The sequence below is a fragment of the Haliotis rufescens genome, unplaced genomic scaffold (assembly GCF_023055435.1).
Source record: "Haliotis rufescens isolate VD_foot unplaced genomic scaffold, xgHalRufe1.0.p SCAF_12, whole genome shotgun sequence".
Lineage (NCBI taxonomy): Eukaryota > Metazoa > Mollusca > Gastropoda > Lepetellida > Haliotidae > Haliotis > Haliotis rufescens.
In genome coordinates this window covers 19,187,665-19,209,727 of record NW_025963802.1, presented here as the reverse complement: position 1 = coordinate 19,209,727, position 22,063 = coordinate 19,187,665, and the positions used below count along the sequence as shown (strand labels likewise).

Here is a 22,063-nt window from a genome sequence, read left to right as displayed (position 1 = left end):
AAAAAAAGTAAATGAACTGATCATTCACCTCTTGCTGGGCTGCCATGTGCATATTACATAACACATTTCACCTCACTTCAAACCTGGATTTAGAATGACGACAAATACACAAGTGTAGGGTTATACCAGAAAACGTGGATGACAACAAGTGAGTAGTCATCGTATTATCGACGCAATACGAAATCCGAAAATGCTTTCACTGCATGGATACTTTTTTTTATTATTAAACTATAACCATCTGGGGTATTTCCAAATGACGACATACGATGAGCTCCGCCGTTCTTTTTGTCTGTTTGTTTAGGCTGAAGAAATTTAATTAACATGCGCCTTTTGTCGAAAACTTTATAGTTCACGGTTAAACTAATCAGTGTTCAAAAATGCGTAAAACAAATATTGCCTCTAGCCTCCAAGTTTATTTAGCTGTCCTTGCAGACGGTAGCCCAGTCTCTGGTCACGCTCAGTTGCGTTGCGTATCATCCGGGTAATCCCGGGGAAAAAACAATAACAAAGGCAACAACCAGTCCGGGGAATTGCGTTAGATCAGTGCCCCTTTAAGTGGTAGATAACAATGATCAATCAATCAACGTATTATCAGTTAACCCTTTGAACAAAGTATGTTGTTTTTACATCGGCACTTCACGCCATGACATGAGTGTATTCCCTTTGTTTGAGTAAACCAAGACATGTGAACACTCACTTTTGACATATCCACTGTGCAAGATAACAGTGATTAATCAATCTACGTATTTTCTGTTAATCCTTTGATGACTAGGAACGATCCGTTGATTTACAAAAAAAAGTAAATCAACTGATCATTCACCTCTTGCTGGTCTGCCACGTGCATATTACATAACACACATTTCACCTCACTTCAACCTGGATTTAGATTGAATAATTACCCCAGACACAATAAATGCCAAATGGGAACCTTTGTCAGGTAATCTAAGTGGTGCTACCACTAATTGTACCTGTAATAAATTCATTAACTGAGCATCAAGTGAATGACGACAAATACACAAGTGTAGGGTTATACCAGAAAACGTGGATGACAAGCAGGGAGTAATAATCATATTATCGACACAATCCGAAATCCGAAAATGCTTTCACTGCATGGATACTTTTTTTAGTATTAAACTATAACCATCTGGGCTATTTCACAATGACGACATCCGATGAGCTCCACCGTTCTTTTTGTCTGTTTGTTTAGGCTGAAGAAATGAATTAACATGCGCCCTTTGTCGAAATCTTTATAGATCACGGTTAACCAATCAGTGTTTGTGCAAAAATGCGTAAAACAAATATTGCCTCCATCCTCCAAGTTTATTTAGCTGTCCTTGCAGACGGTAGCCCAGTCTCTGGTCACGCTCAGTTGCGTTGCGTATCATCCGGGTACTCACGGGGGAAAAAACAATAACAAAGGCAACAACCAGTCCGGGGAATTGCGTTAGATCAGTGCCCCTTTAATGTGAGGATTCTCCTGTAAACCTCACAGGGGACATTTTCTATAGATATGAATCCACTGATGCTTGAGAGAAGGGTGGGGGGTTGCATTCATATTAAGTCACATTCAGGAGTCGCATTCTTTTGGAGACTCATTAATTTCACGATTTAAAGTATCTGTCACGTAACTAAAATGTCTCAGCTGAGATTTCATGATGAGAGTGGCTTGGTTATTCAGTTGTAAGTGCCTTCTCTTGTCTTGTCTTCTCCCGCACTTGTATTCCCAACATGGGAGGAAAACCACATGGTCACATACTGGATGAGAAGCAAAGCCAGCTGTAATATTTTTACCTCACGTTAAATAGAAGTAAAGTGTGTTTATGTTGTTTCACATTGAAAGAAATTGTTTTCCATCTTCTTCTGTTACATTTACTTCTCTCCTGAAAGCGTTAATGCCTTTGAGAATGAGATCATCCCAGCAATGGTGTCTCTACAAGGGCTCACTGGGTTCCATTCTGATTTAAGCATAACAGTCATATTTGAAAAGTCATTGTGCCAATTAAATTTGAAATTTGGGAAAACTTACACTTTCATTTTCTGAACCGTTTGCAAAGCAAACACATTTTGTTCCCTACTAAGCATGCTAAGTCAATTATTATCAGAGGCGGTCGGGTAGTCTAGTGGTTAAAGTGTTCGCTCATCACGCCGAAGACCCGGGTTAGATTCCCGACATGGGTACAGTGTGTGAAACCCATTTCTAGTGTCCCCCGCTGGGATATTGCTAAAAGCGGCGTAAAACCATACACACTAACTTAATTATCATATTGATGTTCATTTCAGTGTGCATGCAGTTCTTTTGTATTGCAATTTTTTTGTCTTAATTTACATGCTCTTGTACAGGTATTATGACCTTAATCCAGTGTTGAGCCTTATTGTATTGTTAGGTTTTCATCTGATGTATTAGCTCACCTGACTGAAAGTCTGGATGTCTGTTGTAACTTCTGTTGTTGTTTTTCCTTATTCTTGTTTATGCTTTTTTGGCCCTTCTGATCTGATAGGAATTTCAAGAAAAATGCAATTGACCAACAGAAATTGGAACTGCTTTAATGTTTTGTCTGAATTTAAAGCCGCCAGTGTTTTTTCTTTTTTCTACTGCACAAAGAATATTGACATTAGATGAACGTCAAATTACTTACACACTTTTTCCTTTGGTAAGACTGTGTGGATAAGGTCAAGGTCTGGAAGTTTTATTTTTGGGAGGAAATTCGTGGAATGTAATGATTTGGGGAATATGGTGGTGAGGGGTCTGCTTCCTGTTTTTGCTGGTACTTACTTACTAACTACTTTACATGTGTTTTGGATGTTTAGGTAATGTATCAGAAAAGGCTTTCCCAAAAACTTGGGATCCAATGGAGAGGGGCGTAAAGGTTGTGGCCCTCAAACAGACTGATGCAGCCTATAAAGGGGTTGAGGAGCACATGACGAAGTCTTGTGGAAATCTTGATGTGTCAATTGTCAAGGTAACTTTTTATGTTTTCCTGTCAATACACATAATGGGATAAAACAAATTACTTTTGAGGAATAACTGAAAAAAATAATAGATTTGATATCTCTTTATTTCAATTGAAAATCTAACAAAGTTTACGTTTAGTTTTTGATGGTGTTGATATCCTTGAATGATAAAATGTTACAATAATGTCTGTTATATCTCTAATTATGAGAAGAACCATCTGTCTGACCATGTAAAGTCTGGTCTAAATAAGAATCCCTTTACAGCTTTACAGTATGTGACATACCCTGTCATCAAAATATGCTACACTTGGCAACGACTTCATTCATAATGCTTGATAGTGCTTCTCCAATGATAATTAGGCAGCTCAAAAAAACAGAACATGGGAAGGTTCTCTGCCCAAGTGGTCAACTCAGTCCATAATCCTAGCGGGAGTTTAAAATACCCGCCTGCCCGACAGCCCAAGATGGTCTATTTTGCTGACAGTTTTGAAAGTTGGTCGGGCTATTATTGTACCCTAAAGTACCTAAGCATTCTAGTTTTAATTCTATGTAAGTTGTAAATTTACTGTAAACATTAAACACATTATTCAGTCATTTACTCATATGTTGATATCAAGTTTTTGTCCTCATTTTCTATTGGCCAAATGCTCGAAAGTATCCAGTCAGAATGCACATATTTAATGTTTTAGGCTCGTATTGTTTGTAACAGTGCATGTACTAGTATTCTATAAAAGTGTGATGCCTACAGTGTGTGTGGAGCTCTGGTTAATGATGCCAATATGGGGACGCCCCAGCAATGGGCATGTGTTCTATATAGGTGGGTTATCGGCTGTTCGGTAATTATGGATCAGAGTGTTCAGATATGGATGAAGCAGAATTGGAATTTGATGAATAAAATTTTCAATGAGTTAAACTAACTAAGTTGACATTCTATATGTTTATTATTTTCTGAGGACTAACATTAAACGGAACTATTCTTATGTTTACCCTTTTGTAAATTGTGTTAGTTTGTGTAGAAAATTGTGGACTGGCAGGTTTTTTTCTGGTCTGGTAACTTTGCAATGTTGTCTGTCAAAGTCTGGTTTGTATGACTGAAATTTTGGGGTATTTTATACACTGCCATAACAACAGACTGTGATGACACCCAATACCATCACCTGTGAATACATACAGACGCTATGTGGTGTAGTAGTGACACATTTCTATTTTTTGTCATGTGATGAAATGAACCTTATAATAACTCAAATGTCAAATGAGCCCAACATGAACTTCATGCTAACACTGCCTTTGTTGGTCATTGAGCAATGTGTAGAGGAGATAGCTGCACAAGAAATTTGCCGTGGGGACGTTTGTAATCTGAGTGCCAAGTACTTGCTGGAACCATGCTGTGAATTGATTCATTGATTGTCAGTTAAGCGACTACACCACAGTGATGGTGAAATGTAGTGTGTACAGAAGTATTGATGATTACTGTTTCAGTTTTTACCCATTCACGCTTGTGATATATGCAGCAATTACTGTGATGCAACACAATATATTTCATGGGCCTTCCAGACTGTCACAACGGTTACTAGTTCATGTCAATTCCCATTGCTGTGGGCGGCGTTGAACAACAAACAAAATCCTCCCAAAATTTAGTTTCAAACACTAAGGTTATACTTATAAGTGATATGTTTCTTGTTAATTTTGTTAGGTTGAGAGAGTACAGAATGAAGAACTATTCAGAAGATATTTGGCAAAGAAGGGAAGGAATGCGTCTTTTTGTGAAGAGAAGTTGTGGTATCACTGTAACACGACTGACTCCATCAACCTCATCAATAAACATGGCGTCAACCTCAACTTCTGCAGGAACCAACGTGGTAAACATAATCACATGACTTTCTATAACCTTTATGACCTGAAGGTCATTGCTCCCAAGAAAATATTGAACTATTGGAAAGTTGGAGTCATTCCTCTTGTCATACAGTCTTGTGGAAGGGTTTTTGTCACTCTGAATCTAATTTATGCTTGCATGTATCTATGTATGAAACAGACAAAGCAGTCGATCTCACTGGTCTCCTTTGTTTCTAGTTCATTTGTGTAAGAACCGTACACCAACCCCTTTCATATCGGAATATGCAAATAATCATTATCAATGTAACCTGTGTCTCTAACTCGAGTGCATCATGCGGCATGTTGATAGGTTTATTTTCAGAAATATGTGAGTAATTGTCTCATGACTCCTCTCTCCCCAAGTCCCTGCATACCTGTTTTAATATCAACAAACCTGGATGATTCAGCAAAAGTCATTTCAGCATTTTTGTCAGCCACTCCTATGACCATGAATGTCACAATTCGCCTGTGACAGCCATTTCTTAAAATGCGTGCTTGGCAAACTCAACACATCACCTGCTGTGTTGTTCTTCAGGGATTCCTAGGTGCAGAGCTCTGAGATATGCATTTTGAAGACGCGCTGTGCAAGTTTCACTTTGCAGCTTAGTATCTTTAAATTAATTCATGACGTAGATTAAGTTGCCTTGCCTTGGAAACTTTTTGATAAATACAGCTGGAGAAAAATCAAGGTTTTTGAGTGTGCAAAGGTAGGAGTATTTTTTTTATCACATCAGGGCATAAATTTACATAGCAGCGGGGAAAATTGAGATATGAAAACTTATCATTTCACAATGGAATGACAATTCAGACCCAGACTCATTAAAATCAGATGTTAATTCCCGCTATCGCTAAACAAAGATCTGGTGGACATCCCATTACAGGTCACGTTAGAATGACCTTTCATCCGACCAATCAAAGCATCGCTTACCAGATCATGAAAGTGACAGTCAGAATGTGTTTTCTAATCAAGCAACCTCGAAAACATTAACACTGTGTATTCCCAACGACAGTTCAACCGTACGACTGTTTCCGTCAAAACTTATCGTCTATCACTCGCTTCCGAGGGATAAACATTTGAACGGAGGAGGCATTGCACAGTACGTTGGAATCACTGCCATACAATCGCAACCATATATTAGACATTCCGGAATGTTCGTTTGTTCAGTTTTCAAAATTTTAATCGAGAACTGTGTCAATCATATTTTACAAGCATAGTCTGAAATGGAAGTTGTCAGGTTGAAACGAATGCCGTAAAGCTCGAGAAAACTGCTTTCTAATTGGCTGATGTCAACTTCTTGTTACTCATTTCAGTGGTCAGTCAAAGGTCGCGAAAGGTAGTTCTGACGTGACTCGAAATGGGATGTCCTCAGATCTTTGTTTTAGCGGCAGTGAGAACTTAGATGTGATTTTAATGAGATTGATTCAGACCAGCCTGGAGATGGGAAACATAGAAAACAATACGGATAACCTAACCCTCATGATGATAATCACTTGAATTCTGGATCCTGTAGTCGAGTTCCAGCACATCAGTGAATATTGTTGGTTGTGATGACAAATGCAAACAGTCGTGATGCCATAGATTCAATGTGCATTTTGCCCCAGAATATCGTTGTATGATAGAGTAGATTTATTTCAAATTTGTTTGATAATCTTGTGTTTATTTCTGAAGGCAAATATTTCCACCACTTTTCGGTTTGAAGCTTTTGTGCAAATAATAAAGTACTTCTTATCAACTCATGCTTTTGTGTACAAGGAAAAATAAAAGGACAGGGATTTTTTTATAGAGGAGGAGGCCTTGAATGGTTATCCCAAAATTTTCTTCTACTTCTACTTAATTATTGATTGATTTTTTGTTGTTTAACTCAACAATATTCCAGCTATATGACCAGCTAGACCAGACAATCCAGTGATTGATATCATGAGCATTGACCCACGGAAATGGGATCGGTGACATGCATCAACCAGGTCAGCAAGCCTGACCACCCGATCTCGTTAGTCGCCTTTTACGACAAGCATTGTCGCTTTTTACGGCAAAAATTGGTTACCAAGGACTTAATCTACCCCAGGTCTTCACGGGTCTCCATTTAATTAAAACATCACACAGAGCTTATCAATGCATTTTGAGTTCTTTTTGGCAGAAAGGACATCAGGTATATGGGATAACCACACTTTTCTGCTCACGCTGTCACCTTTCACTTTCAGAGCCCCTTGGTGAAGGCATCTACTTCACTGCCTTTGACCCCATCACCAAAACACAAACCGATGGATCTCAGTATGCCTATCTCTGCCGTGTGCTGGTTGGTAAGAATGCCAAAGGTGTACCTGGCCTTCGAGATCCCACTTCCCAACCAGCCGATGACAGTTCCTTCTATCACTCAGTGGTTGATGATGTTGGGAAACCATCTACATACGTGGTCTTCAGTGATGCCCAAGTGTACCCAGAGTATCTTGTAACATACAAAATCAACCAGGAATAGGAACTGTTTGTCTACATCAGTATAGCTGAGACAACACATGATTCAGTCATGTGAACTTTTGTTATGACCACTCCATTACTAGATTTAAGTATTGTGCTCTGTATAGAATGAACACTGTGTTATTTGTTTATTTGTTGTGGTCTTCTAAGTTGAAATATTGAATTTTGCTACAGTTAATGCATGAATATACAGAGCTTTTATTAGAACATATGCATTTTCTATTACATGGTTGAGTTTTATTACTATTAGGGCTACCAGGCAAAGTATCTGGAAATAACATTAAAATCATCAGATTGATGATGATGATGATGATGATGATGATGATGATGATGATGATATTTTCACAAACCGTCATTAAACTTGTCTCCAAGACCTTATAGAATAACTCAACTCAGTCCAGAATGATTTGGCAAGTTTTAATTGCCTCAACTCTAGGAAATTAAGCATTGTTCTGGGCTCCATTTGGATTTTACATTTATTTGTATATATATATTTTTAAATAAGATAACTTTATTTCTGGGACTATAGTGTAGTCTAGGCTTCCTCCTCCTACTAGGAAGAGATGACTTGCAACAGGGACAACCCAACATCAGCTTCTGTAAATACATGTAACGCTCCAATATGTTTACTGTGTCCTTGTGTCTCTGTCATTTCACAACAGTAGCACTGAGGCTGTTGTTCTTGTAAGAATATATGGGTAGTGAGACAACTGATATGTTTGTTTCACAGCTGTGCATTGCATGTACTCATGCACTGATCATGAATGTTCTTTTCCCTCCCATTCTTCACACATGCCAGTTCTCAGCAACAACTTCCCTGACAGTGAAAATGAGGAATGACTAAAACAGTTGCTGCAGAAGTTTTGTTGTGTTTGTTTATTGTTTAAAGCCGCACTCGGCAGTATTCCAGCTATATGACGGCGGTCTGTAAATAATCGAGTCTTGACCAGACAATCCAGTGATTAATATCATGAGCATCGATCCACGGAATTGGGATTGATGACATGCACCAACCAAGTCAGCGAGCCTGACCACCCTATCCCGTTAGTCGCCTCTTAAGACAAGCATAGTCACCTTTTACGACAAGGATGAGTTGCTGAAGACCTATTCTACCCCGGATCTTCATGTTGCTGAAGAGGGTAAACCTAATCAGTGTTATCAATTCAATATATTTGTCCTATGGTTGTATATTGTGTATTTTACAAACAATAATAGTTGTTCATATTGGAAGACATTTGACTATTTTGTGTATTATCCATGGGTGTTCATGTGCCTGAAGATACCGGTACTAAAGAATTAGTACAAATAATCTCCCATTCTCTTTGTACCATAAGAAACCTCCCCAGGCAGGATACAAAAATATTTGAAAAATCTGTGAAATCGGATTTTGTGTTGGGTGTTTATTACATTTGACAGGATATATGCAAAGTGAAAATATTATCAGTAGTAGGGAGGCCTTTCTGGAAACAAGCATGCACATATCATTGTTTTCTACAAAATTGGAGGTGTAGACATAAGAACCGATGTGTACCAGTACTCTGTGTAAATTTAAATAAAATGCAAAAACATATTGAAATAAAGAGTAATAACTTCACAGACAACTGTAGACAACATTACAAAATCGGCGGCATCGTTCAGCGCAATAATGCAACACAAGCCCCGCCCATTCTATTTTCAGCCTATCAGGAAACAGTTGTCAGTTATTCTTATTTGGAAACATGCATGTAATAATAATAATTGCTTGGTTAGCCAAGCAAATTCCTTGCAAATGTTTAACTTGTAATGTATTTTTTTATGTATTGAGTTTGTAATGTATGAAATGTATCTACATTTGGAGAATTTGGTAGTTTTGCCCAGGTTAAGAGTGAGTGAGCAAGGTTTAACGCCACTTCTATGTCAGCTTAATGAGGGAGGAAAGCGCGAAATGATGCAGGTCTTAGATGTCTACCACTTTGGTGAAACCCACAGGCACAGGTATGGTGCTGACAAACCTACAAACATAATTGTGGAGAATTCTGGCGTGCCTAAGGGATGCAACTCTGCACAGCGAATTGTGGTGCTTTAAACAACTGAGCAACCTGTGTGCTACATTAGTCTAAATTAGTGGGGTCAGTTTCACTATACGCTTGTAGAGATTATTTAATCCACTTAGTTGAATGCAATAAGTTCAGCGATAGAGTTGTATTTTTTATTCTCCAGTATATATGTTTGATGTGATGTTGTATTTATTATCCCCTGGTGTATTGCGCCTGTTTTTGAAACATTGATTAAATTTGAAGCAATATACATGTAGGACTCAGATCTATGGCGGGACTGTAATCCGTGGCAGATTCTCAGATCCGTGGCTGATTCTCATTGTTATTATTATGACGTCATGTTTGCAATGATATCTTATCCATGAATGGAAAATCAGTTCAATTGTTACATGATGTCATACTTGAGATGATGTCATGACTCCTTGCCTGTGATGATGTCAAGTAAGTTAATATCTTACTGATAGACAAAGTGATCAGTCTAAAATGATGGAGCCGGACACCACAGAAAATTATTTTAATGATAAGGTTTTCTTATGGGAGATTCATGTCGACAGAGGAAGAGACCAGTATTGAAATACAATAAAGCCAAATCATTTTCAAACGATTTTTTAAAAATCCAAGAAGATCCTCGTGTAATGGCTCAGAACCCTGAAGTGGGGAAGCGTGAAAATATTCAGGATTTTGTTAACAATGGCTTATCAAACAATGGTGAGGAAGCTGTCAGAAAATTATTTCTACGATGAACTTTGGGCAGTGTTTTTAAGAAAAGTACCTGTATGCAAAACCCTGCACCGACAATGCTGTTCCAAAGATGGAATGATAAAAATAATGCAGAGATATCACAACGTTGATCAACAAAAGTCTGTCGCTATATACAAATCTATAAGACACTAGTGCTATAGAAATTGCCGATTAATGATACATATTATAGGATAATATGCCAAAGATCTGAGTATGCGTCACTATCTGCCCCATATGTGGAATCTGCCATGGATCTGAGAATCCACCCTGGATGAGAGTCCCGCCATAGATCAGAGTCCTACATATATCCATGTAATACTAATATATTTATTCACTCCTAGTGTTGGCAGTTGCTGTTTTTAGCTCGCATGCAATTTTGTCCAAAAACCCGATGGTAAATGACCAAGTGGTGGAAACACGAAAACATTAATACACCAGAAACACAAGTGTCGAAACTTGTGGTGCCACTTAGTTCAAATGTGTGTCTGTTAATCCAGCAGGAACTGGGTACCTGATATGTGAGGTGGATGTAAAAACCCTGTAGCTTCTATAGGCAGCTTGTGTTTTATACTCCCCAGGGAGTTGAGAATGATAACTGGAATGCATACGGATACACTGGTTAGGGAACAAATAAACTTCATTTAAGCAGATTCTAGTATCTGGATAAGTGCAGTACATAATGTTTTGTATGATATAATATAATATGATAATAATAATTTTAAACATGGCTGCATGTGTCATTTTTTTTATCACTTCAAGCAAGGTTAGGTCTTGGCTTGTTAACCTTAAAACATGTTTCAAATATTCCAGATAAATTCATCTAACATATAGAGCATTGTGGCTCTATTTGGCTACACCTTGTGAAAAGTTGTGTCCCTTGGGCACGCCAGAAACCTATGTTTGTGGGTTCGAATCCCGGTTCGCCTCGTTTATGTTTCCAGGTTTGTCAGCACCTTACCCGTGCTCGTGGGTTTCACCGAAGTGGTAAACATCTGAGACTGGCATCACTTGGGGCTTTCCTCCCACATTAAGCTGACACGCCGTGATATAATTGGAATAATGTTAAAAGTGGCGTTAAACCCAACTCACTCACTCACTCACTGTTTTGCTACATTTCAATCTTATTCTATGTATAATCCAGAAGTTGTTGCAGGGTGATTCCCCCTACTAAGTGAAGAATGTGTTACACTGTAGATAATGCAACAAAAAAAGAAAAAGAAAAAATAGAGAGCTTTTTCCAAAAGGTGTTGTGAATAAAAGGAAATATTATTAGTTGTATGAATTCATTGCATCAATGTGAACCCACTTCTTTCATTGGGTCACGGGTTCAGTCATGGAGAAAGACCATGTGCAACAGGGCATCTTCTGTTTTTGCATGTGATACTAACGGGTTGAGGTTTTCATCAAGACATTTTAGGGAGAAGAGGTGGCAGAGTTAGGTCCCTTTGATGACAAGATAAAATGTTTGATAATAGTTTGAATACCAGATTTCTCACTGTTATGACTGTATGATATGCCTGCAATTTATGATTTTATTTTTATGAAAAATGAATGTATAATACTGATAGATGATACTAATGTTCTGTTTTTGATGAGGATGGGGATAAGCCCAACAGGATATTCAATTTGTCTGCTATCATTATGAAGCATGAGGAATTTACAGAAAATATCCCTATAATATATATTGTCATACATTATATAGTGTATTAGTTTGATTTAGTTTGCATCAGACAAAGGATCAAATCAATCAGGATAAATCTTCTTAAATGTTTTTACGACATTGTAACTACAGTGAACGCTTTTAATGAACACGCATATATTATGAACTGACGGATATGACAAAAATGGGTTTTTTTGGCACGCCATTTGCTGTATATGTATATGCTGTATACATGCTTATAACGAACTACGGTTATAACGAACTACGGTTATAGCGAACTACGGTTATAACGAACTACGGTTATAACGAACTAAAATTAGTGGTTCCTTTGAGTTCATTATAACCGTAGTTTACTGTAGTGAAAAATTATAACCAAAAATTAGTGGTTCCTTTGAGTTCATTATAACCGTAGTTTACTGTACTGACAAATTATAACCAAAAATTAGTGGTTCCTTTGAGTTGATTATAACTGTAGTTTACTGTACTGACAAATTATAACAAAAAATTAGTGGTTCCTTTGAGTTTGTTATAACCGTAGTTTACTGTACTGACAAATTATAACCAAAAATTAGTGGTTCCTTTGAGTTCATTATAACTGTAGTTTACTGTACTGACAAATTATAACAAAAAATTAGTGGTTCCTTTGAGTTTGTTATAACCGTAGTTTACTGTACTGACAAATTATAACAAATGATTGCTGTAGTGTCGTTGCTTCAGATTATTTGGCACTACATTGTTCTCTTATTCTTGAGGTGGAGGTATTCCGGTGGTTGAACATAGTTCTAACATTGGTTTTTAGCTCACATTGGCATCGTGAGCTCATGTCACGATTTTGTCTACATCCAGCCCTCTGTCCATCCATTCGTTTCTAAAAAATGTCCGTGGTTAAAAAAGTAATCTTTTATTTTCCAAAACATCCAACTGGCAACCACAGTACATTTTAGTGAATAATCCAGCCTTTTACATCCAAAACCATTGAACTTTTTGAAGACGTTGATGTATGGATTTCAAATAATGTATGTTTTCAATGGGAGGTCTAGGTACAGATGCTACTCTAGCACCTGATCAACAACAACATTGTTATGTCAAACATGGGTGACAGGGGTGAATTCTTGGATATGTTGATTCAATCCTTCTAAATGAAATAAAGTTTTCATTTTGAAAAAATCAAAATGAGTACCTTGGGAGTTGTCTGAAATATGATGTGAGTTTTTATTCTTAACACAATAATCTGTAAAAGTGATGTTTAAGGCATATAATTGGTGGACATCGATGGTCTCTTCAGATACTCTGTGATATGCTGCATGATTTGTTGTACAAAGGCGCACTCTAAAATAAAACGTTGATTGGAATCTTTGAAAGAGCATGGTGATGTATAGTTTTCAAAATGAGCCCAAGTTATGAATGATTCAATACTAAAGCTATGACTTGAACTAAGGTCTTGAACATTTCTTCATTATTGAAAGCTTTCATGTACAGGAAAGGCAGTTAATGAAATCCATCAGCCATGCATGAGAATGTGTGGAGAGAATCATCCAGTACAGCTCATCTGAGCCAAAATTGTAAGTCATACAAGGTGACCTTTTGCACCTATGGTTCTTATTTTTAACATAATATTCTTTCTTCAAGCCAAATATTTGGCCATTTGAATTCTGATACAGCTTCTTGATTCTGTGTATGTAAGACTTGATATCCAATCAATAAAGATATTCCAATCTTCCTGTCTTTGTGTATATGTGGAGCCCTGATATAGAAATAACATATGATATCACAGTTTGCATCATATATGTTACTGAATGGGAAATGTTTGTTTGTTTTTTGTTTAACACCGCACTCAGCAATATTCCAGCTTTATGATGGCGGTCTGCAATCGAGTCTGGACCAGACAATCCAGTGATTGACATCATGAGCATCGATCAACGCAATTGGGATCAATGACATGCATCAACCAAGTCAGCGAGCCTGACCACCAGATCCCGTTAGTCGCCTCTTACGACAAGCATAGTCGCCTTTTATGGCAAAAGCATGGGTTGCTGAAGACGTATTCTACCCCGGATCTTCGCCGGTCGTGTATACATGTGAGTGCATGTACATAGGTGGCATCATGCTTCGTTATTCAGTGGAGAATAGCCCCGTTATGTTATGATTAATAATACACTGGAGGACAACATGAAGTAAGTGCACACTTCGTAGTCTCACGGACCTACTTAATGAGGTCCGTGGTAGTCTCATTGGTGTTCCAACTCAACAAATACTGAAAACTGACGTCATGCAGCGTAAAAGCAAAAACCGGTATAAAACAATCTCTTTCTAAAAAACAGAATTAATTCATTTTGTATAAGAAATACACAATGCGAAAACATGCATTTATCTCCTGAAGAGAAAAGCGGTGGAAATATTTCAAGCCACAACCAACACTAATGTTAGGTTTGGTAACATCAAACATTGTTAACGGAAGATCCCGTTGTCATGGCGACAGAAAAGCACACAGACATATTACTTGGCACTGCTGATCTGCCCTGGGCCCTACTTTTAATGTCACGACAAGGTATGACACACATGAAGAAGTCACGGCTTTAACGAGGACGCGCGAGGCGCTCTTGATGTTGCATAACGTTTGAAAGAAAAACAACAGAAAATTAATGTTCATATTGAACCACGATAAAAGTGTTTGAGCAAATAGAATTGTTCCAAGAACGCATGGTACCGATAGACACGGGTCCATTTATTCATGTAACCAACCTGCTGATAAACCCCAGTAACCACCAACCATATGATAGTCATGCGCAGACGCAAGTGCATCCATGTTCTTTGACCACAAAATATGTACAATAGCCATGCACAGACGCAAGTGCATCCATGTTCTTTGACTACAGAATATGTACAATAGTCAAGCACAGACGCAAGTGCATCCATGTTCTTTGACCACAGAATATGTACAACAGTCATGCACAGACGCAAGTGCATCCACGTTCTCTGACCACAGAATATGTACAACAGTCATGCGCAGACGCAAGTGCATCCATGTTCTTTGGCCACAAAATATGTACAATAGCCATGCACAGACGCAAGTGCATCCATGTTCTTTGACTACAGAATATGTACAATAGTCAAGCACAGACGCAAGTGCATCCATGTTCTCTGACCACAGAATATGTACAATAGTCATGCACAGACGCAAGTGCATCCACGTTCTTTGACTACAGAATATGTACAACAGTCATGCACAGACGCAAGTGCATCCACGTTCTTTGACTACAGAATATGTACAATAGTCATGCACAGATGCAAGTACATCCATGTTCTTTTACCACAGAATATACATGTACACCTCCCATGTATTGTACAATAACAATGAAATATATATATTGCTTGATGTGACAAGGCCGCCCGTCTACTTGAGGGATGACATCAGCTTTCCCTTTTTGTAGAGCAATATTCCTGCAGTTCCAGCCCTTGGTGTCTACATTTCACAACGTTTGAGGTACAATCGAGTATGCTCTTCCTACCAAGATTTTAAAGAGCGTCATTCGTCTCTTGAAAGTTATTTGATTTGGGTTGCAGCGTTCAATGCCACAATATGCCATTATGCCTCCATATAATTTATACATGAAAAATAGTTGTCTTTTTTCACAGCATGTACCATTTTTAAGGCACAATTATGCTATATTATTTTATGGCTCTGAAGTATTGGAAGCTAATAAGTATTATGCGGAAATTGAAATAGTTCACACTTCATATTTTAAATGTTTTCTTGTTGTTGTTTACTTCAAAACAAGGCAATCCTTGGTGCAAGAGGCTGTCGTAATATTTTGTAACTAGCCAATTAAAGTACACAACGTACTGTTCGTTGAGATAGGGAGAAGACAAATCCCGGTGGGTATATATGCTGAGGCGATGCACGGCAAACAAGATCAAATAATTAGAGAAGTTTTTTCGGAAGAAAAATGAATTAGCCTTTGTGTTTGCAGTCATTACGAACTATAGGCTTTTTCAGTGGGTCGTATTGGTACTGTTGACATAGTTTTGAATAACTTTACTAGGTATACTGCGACTGCATCATTGCGTAGATCGATGTTCATGATGTCCATCACTGGATTGTCTGGTCCAGATTTGATAATTTACAGAACGCCGTCTTATAGCTTGAATATTGCTGAGAGCTGCGTTGAACAAAACATAAACAAAAGTAATATGTAATATCCTAATATTACAAAACTAAAAGGGGTTTCAGGAAACAGTTGTCTGTTGGGGGGATTTGAGTAATGTTTGTTCGGTTTAATGAAACACACACTGAAACAAATGCGTAGTTAGCCAATGAAATGCCTCAGAATCATTGACAATTTAGTGATGTCAATTTGTCCACGGCTGTCATGATTTGAAAATGTACAAATAATACAAATGTAAGTAATTATATTTACATGCACATTTATTGTGATGGTGAGATCATGTAAGCCATTGTTGTAAGATTGAAACAACTGTAGCTCAACTGATCATATTTCTCAAGCTGTACTACCACGCGTATATTACAAAATATGTAACCCAACCCTACAATTACAGTCCACCGTGACATGATGAGGAGAAAATGTCAAATTGGAACCACTCATTGCTATATACCCAAGCCACGTTATCCACACACACACACACACACACACACACACACACACACACACACATGGATCAAAGCAGAGAAGAAGGTATATGGTCTCTGATCAAAGGCAGAAAGAAACAGTGTTTATGTAACGACTGTCGTGACAGTCGACATGTGTTTGTTGTGCGTTGCGTTTGTCTGTGTGGTGTTCCCACTTATCACACCTGTGATGTAAACATGAACTGTGAATGACGACACACACAGGTATCTGGTCTGGCCTCAGACACATACATAAACGTGGGACGGTCACTGGACAACTAGAAATAGCGTGTTTTCATTGGTGCACAAAACCGAAAGCGAAAATAAGATTCTGCGAGAAAAGGCTTTGAGGCTAATTCCAAGAACAATAAACACTGGTTGTGAGATACACTTCAGGAAAATATAGCTCTGTGGTAAGAGTTGTGTATATTATAAACTAAATTAATATTTTAATTGATATACTTATTAGAAAATAATCTGGCATTGTGAAATGTAGACATAAATACCTACGTGGACCTGGGCCTCACAGCGATCATTCAACAGTTACCCTGTAGAGTGACGGCCTCTTCGTGTGGGGCAGTTGGCAGCACGCGGTCTTGTGCACAGCACAAATGTCACAAATCAGGTGAAGTTAAGCACCATTGGCCGTGGATGGGTGACCTGATAGGCAGCTTGACTCCTGAGAGTTTCTTAAACTTCGGTCCTGTCCCACACTGAAGCACATGTAACACATGTGGTGTCTCCTTGTGCAAGTGACTTTGTTCGAAATGTGCCTCTGTTCACGCAGTAGTGAATGGGTACCTGGTAGGATGGGATGACAATGTGAGGTAATAATGTCTAAGTGCTTAGAGCGTGCTTATGCATGGAGTACAACGCCACATAAATGCACTATATTATTATTATCAGTGCTAGAACATCTCGGCGAAATCATATCATGCATGTCTCCTTTATAACCTGGGAAAGGTTATCATACATTGAAGTCAAGGGCCAAGGTCGTCCTCAAGGTCATAGCCTGAACGAACCTTAGTAAATGAAACTTGGTACATGTGTTCGTTAGGGAGGTGCAGAGATCGGAAAGGGTAAAAGTGTCTCAGTGAAGGGTATTCGTTAAGCACGTTTGTCATTTTCACTAAAATGCATATTTCTGCAGATAAGTCTTATGCACGTAGTCGTTATTTTATTTGAATACATGTGTATGAAAGATGGGGGCAGGTCACGGTGACCTACTTTCAATGACTGGCATATAATGTATTTTAGATTTTACATTGAAATCCTACTTTAGAAATGTCCTGGGTGTTCCTTTGAAATACTTGCAGTTAATGTAAACAGCCCGCTTCACTCTATAGGTTCTTCACTCACGTACTGAAGTAGGGTGAAAGTTGGTAAAGATCTTCCTCAGAGTGGTAAGGTTTTAAGCGACCCTCATTGAAGGTCACTGGAATGCTCGTTCTTAGGGGGGCGGTCGGGTAGCCTAGTGGTTAAAGCGTTCGCTCGTCACGCCGAAGACCCGGGTTCGATTCTTGACATGGCTACAATGTGTGAAGCCTATTTCAGTCACTCGTTCTTAGGGTTCGTAGATTAGGCGCTTATATCTACTTCTTTGTGTACTGAGTTTACTCCTGTGTTTGTCTAACATGTTTGAAAAGAGCTTATCAACGTTTTCAACTGGAAATGATCAAGCTTAATATATGATTGGCTGAAATGGAGGGTCATTGTCATCAGAATCATTCTTATTAAGCTATCTGGCTTGCTATTTAAAAGTTGGTTTGGACATGTGTTTTATGAAACCGAAACTGAAACCATTAAACGAGGTGTGCATGTAATTTTATTATTAATGTAGCTACAGGTGTGGGACTTTCTGTTCTAAAATTGCGTTACATTTTCCCAAACCGGGCGTGATGTCTTGGATGTGAAGTGATGTCATTCCTGTGAAGGTGCCTTTAGGTTATGCTTTGGTCATTAGTGAGTGAGTGAGTATGGTTTTACGCCGCCTTTAGCAATATTTCAGCAATATCACGGCGGAGGACACCAGAAATGGGCTTCACACATTGTACCCATGTGGGGAATCGAACCCGGGTCTTCGGCGTGACGAGCGAACGCTTTAACCTCTAGGCTACCCCACCGCCCCGCTTTGGTCATTACGTTAGCTAGTATAATATTATAAAGGCAATGGCAGTATATTGGTATGAGGGTGTAGAAGGCACGCATTGCTCCAACTGAAGGAAAGGTATCCCACTGTAAATGCATGGTGGTGAGAATGATTTGGGGGAACTTCTAGAAAAGGCGTTGGGGGGACTCCTTCTGTTTTCGCAAATGGTTGCAAACATGTTTCTAGCTCCGGTTATTAAGAGTCATTGTTGAAATTTAGTTTCTTGTTTCAACTTGACTACAACTAATATGTTTTATGTGATCATACGCACATACTCACTTAAACGCTTTCCTCTAACCTTTATGACTCTTGCTTCTTTTTAGGGAAATACTACTATTTCTGGTCATGAGTGGTAAGGAATCAATGGACCTCAAAGGACATCGTGGAGATGGTAGAGGACAAGCATATCCTAACCTGCATGGGGAATTGGACTCTAATCCCCCAATTCCACAGCCATGCACTGTCCATCCATCTCCTGGCCATCAACAGTGGTGCTATTGTGGCAATATACCCCCACACATCCATCCTGGTGGTATCGTATATGTGCCATATCCCAACATGCCTCCTACAAACAGTCAACCAATATCTACCCACCCTACTCTTGATGGACAACACCCAGTGCCACAGTTCTGCTATTGTGGCAATATACCCCCACACATCCATCCTGGTGGTATCGTATATGTGCCATATCCCAACATGCCTCCTACAAACAGTCAACCAATATCTACCCACCCTACTCATGATGGACAACACCCAGTGCCACAGTTCTGCTATTGTGGCAATATACCTCCACACATCCATCCTTGTGGTATCGAATATGTGTCATATCCTAACAATAGCATGTCCCCTGAAGACAGTCAACCAAGACCTGCCCACCCAACTCATGATGGACAACACCAAGCATCAACTGAAGATAAGGGACATCATCGAGCTGATAGAAGCCAAATGGATCACAACATTGAAGCACCGTTGCAGCCTAATCCTCAAGTGCCCCAACCAGTTTATGCCTATCTTCCTCGTGAACAACATCCAGTGCCACAGTTCTGCTATTGTGACAATGTACCTCCACACATCCATCCTTGTGGTATTGAATATGTGTCATATCCTAACAATAGCATGCCCCCCACAGACAGTCAATCAAGACCTGCCCAGCCAACTCATGATGGACAAGATCCAGCATCAGTGGAAGATAAACGACATGGTGGAGCTGATGGAAGCCAGCTGCACCCAAACAAACAAGACCAGTTGCATCCTGATCTTCCAGTGCCACAACCAGGGTATGTCTTTCCCCACAGTGGACATCCTCCAGTGCCCAAACCAGGGTATGTCTTTCAAGGCAGTGGACATCCTCCAGTGCCCCAACCAGGGTATGTCTTTCATCGCAGTGGACATCCTCCAGTGCCCCAACCAGGGTATGTCTTTCCCCACAGTGGTCATCTACCAATGCCACAACCAGGGTATGGCTTTCCCCACAGTGGACCCCTTCCAGTGCCACAACCAGGGTATGGCTTTCCCCACAGTGGACCCCTTCCAGTGCCACAACCAGGGTATGGCTTTCCCCACAGTAGACAAGATCCAGCATCAGTGGAAGATAAAGAACATGATGGAGCGGGTAGAAGCCAACTGCACCCAAACATACAAGAACAGTTGCATCTTAATCCTCCAGTGCCACAACCAGGGTATGTCCTTCCCCACAGTGGACTCCTTCCAGTGCCCCAACCAGGGTATGTCTTTCCCCACAGTGGACACCATCCAGTGCCCCAACCAGGGTATGTCTATCTTCCTCATGGTGGACAACATCCAGTGCCACAGTTCTGCTATTGTGACAATGCACTCCCACACATCCATCCTCATGGTATCGAATATGTGTCATATCCTAACAATAGTATGCCCTCGACAGACAGTTAACCAAGATCTAGCACATCCCTCAATACTAGGTTGATCCAGAGCTGCAGAGCAAACTGTTCACCGCTTCACTCCACCACACCCCGTTCCCCACACTGGCAACCATGGTAGCGGAAACTCTATTGCCCACAGCCCGCATCAGAGGTGACAAACAACCTTCCCACCCAGCACATGCCCACACTACTGCCCCAAACAGCAACATGCCCACACTACAACACAGCAGCATGCCCACACTACAACACAGCAGCATGCCCACACTTCAACACAGCAGCATGCACACACTACAACACAGCAGCATGCCCACACTACAACACAGCCCAACACATCACTTAGTTTCAAAGACCATGCACTCCACTATCCCAAGTCATTATGATGGGCAAACTTGACATGGCCGTTAGAATCCACATACAGGGCACACTTCCTGCCATGGTGACCCACTGCAATCCCAAGTAATGGCTCTATCTCAATGTTATGGACATTCTTCAACACCAGCTCAACATGGCGCCCAGAAATCCACAGACAGGGCGCACCTTTTATCAGCAAATGAGGACTCTGCAAGGTATACTAAACCCCTTGAGTCTTGAGACAGGACCTCCTGAGACGGATTATCTACCAAATTAGAGTCGGTGGCTCTTTAATTGTTGCAACAGACTTGTGCTGCAAGATCAGGGCACTCCTCAACAACTCAGAGAGCGAGAGCCACAACCCTCCATAGAAGAGTCTGGACCTCCCCTGGTGCATCATCGTAGTCAGGATTCCAAAGACTGCCTTGTTGGAACAGCAGATGTTTTTAACGACCCTCCGCTAATGCTCGTCCTAATTTTGGGCCACCCACCCTGAAAAGTCCAAATGCAAAAGTACTTTAAACCTTATTATGAAATATCCATTTTTCAAGAGCCTCCCCAAATATCTGTATTATTTTTTATGACCCTCCCCAAGAGACTGTCATATTTTGGTGACTTTCTTCACAGACGCACGCACGCACGAACGCACGCACGCACACACACACACACACACTCCCCCTCCCAATCCTATAGTAAGTGAGTAGTCCTTAAACTTCACGTGCTTGTTCCTTCCAGTGTTGAAATCGGAATTTGTTCAAGAGGTTCGAAACAGCATTGGGAAGTTGTCAATAGATCCGCTTGGACTATATATAAGTTGCGTCATTTTCTATAATAGTAGACTTCGCTGGAGGTTGAATGTCAGTAAATATGTGTTAGTTAACTGTGGAAAGTTACCTGATAATTGAAAACGCGAGTCGTGTACAACGACATCTCGGTAACCGAGATATGACGCGGAGCCTTTGAACATGAGAGGAAAATACTATTTCGTTCCCTCGAAATTGTTTCGTTCACAGGAATTATCAACAGTTGCCACTGTACAAGAGGGAAGCAGGTTGGTGTAATGTCTACAACATGGCGAAATCTTGTGAACGTGAACTGTTGTTTTTTTATAGCTTTGAACATTAAAATCATTATGTAATCTTCTATCCTCGGTGATTTATGACTATGTCCTGAAAGAAACATTAGTAATTAGAACTTTACTTTACGTACGTATTGCTATATGTTCCAAGTGTAAAGGTCACGTATATTTTTCGCCAGAAGATGTATAACTATTACCAAGGAAATAAATTATACCTGTTACA

General features: G+C 39.7%; 2 protein-coding genes across 3 annotated transcripts in view; both read left to right on the top strand.

Annotated features, from left to right (window-relative positions):
* Positions 1-8,286, top strand: part of LOC124126401 (protein mono-ADP-ribosyltransferase PARP14-like) — a 79,567-nt gene extending 71,281 nt beyond the window's left edge. For both annotated transcript variants that reach the window (XM_048393432.1, XM_048393431.1), the window contains exons 20-22: positions 2,809-2,960; positions 4,646-4,811; positions 7,027-8,286. In XM_048393432.1, the coding sequence (XP_048249389.1) occupies positions 2,809-2,960; positions 4,646-4,811; positions 7,027-7,301 (593 nt within the window). In that variant the 3' untranslated portion in view covers positions 7,302-8,286. The remainder of the gene's footprint in view (positions 1-2,808; positions 2,961-4,645; positions 4,812-7,026) is intronic.
* Positions 8,287-16,687: 8,401 nt separating this feature from the next.
* Positions 16,688-22,063, top strand: LOC124138507. The gene is made up of 2 exons (XM_046505213.2): positions 16,688-16,777; positions 18,837-22,063. Exon 2 carries the CDS (start codon positions 18,902-18,904, stop codon positions 20,453-20,455), a length of 1,554 nt encoding a protein of 517 aa, XP_046361169.2. The 5' UTR covers positions 16,688-16,777; positions 18,837-18,901; the 3' UTR covers positions 20,456-22,063.

Excerpts from the sequence above, each read along its gene's own strand:
- LOC124138507 (XM_046505213.2), top strand. The coding sequence starts at position 18,902 with ATGGTAGAGGACAAGCATATCCTAACCTGCATGGGGAATTGGACTCTA.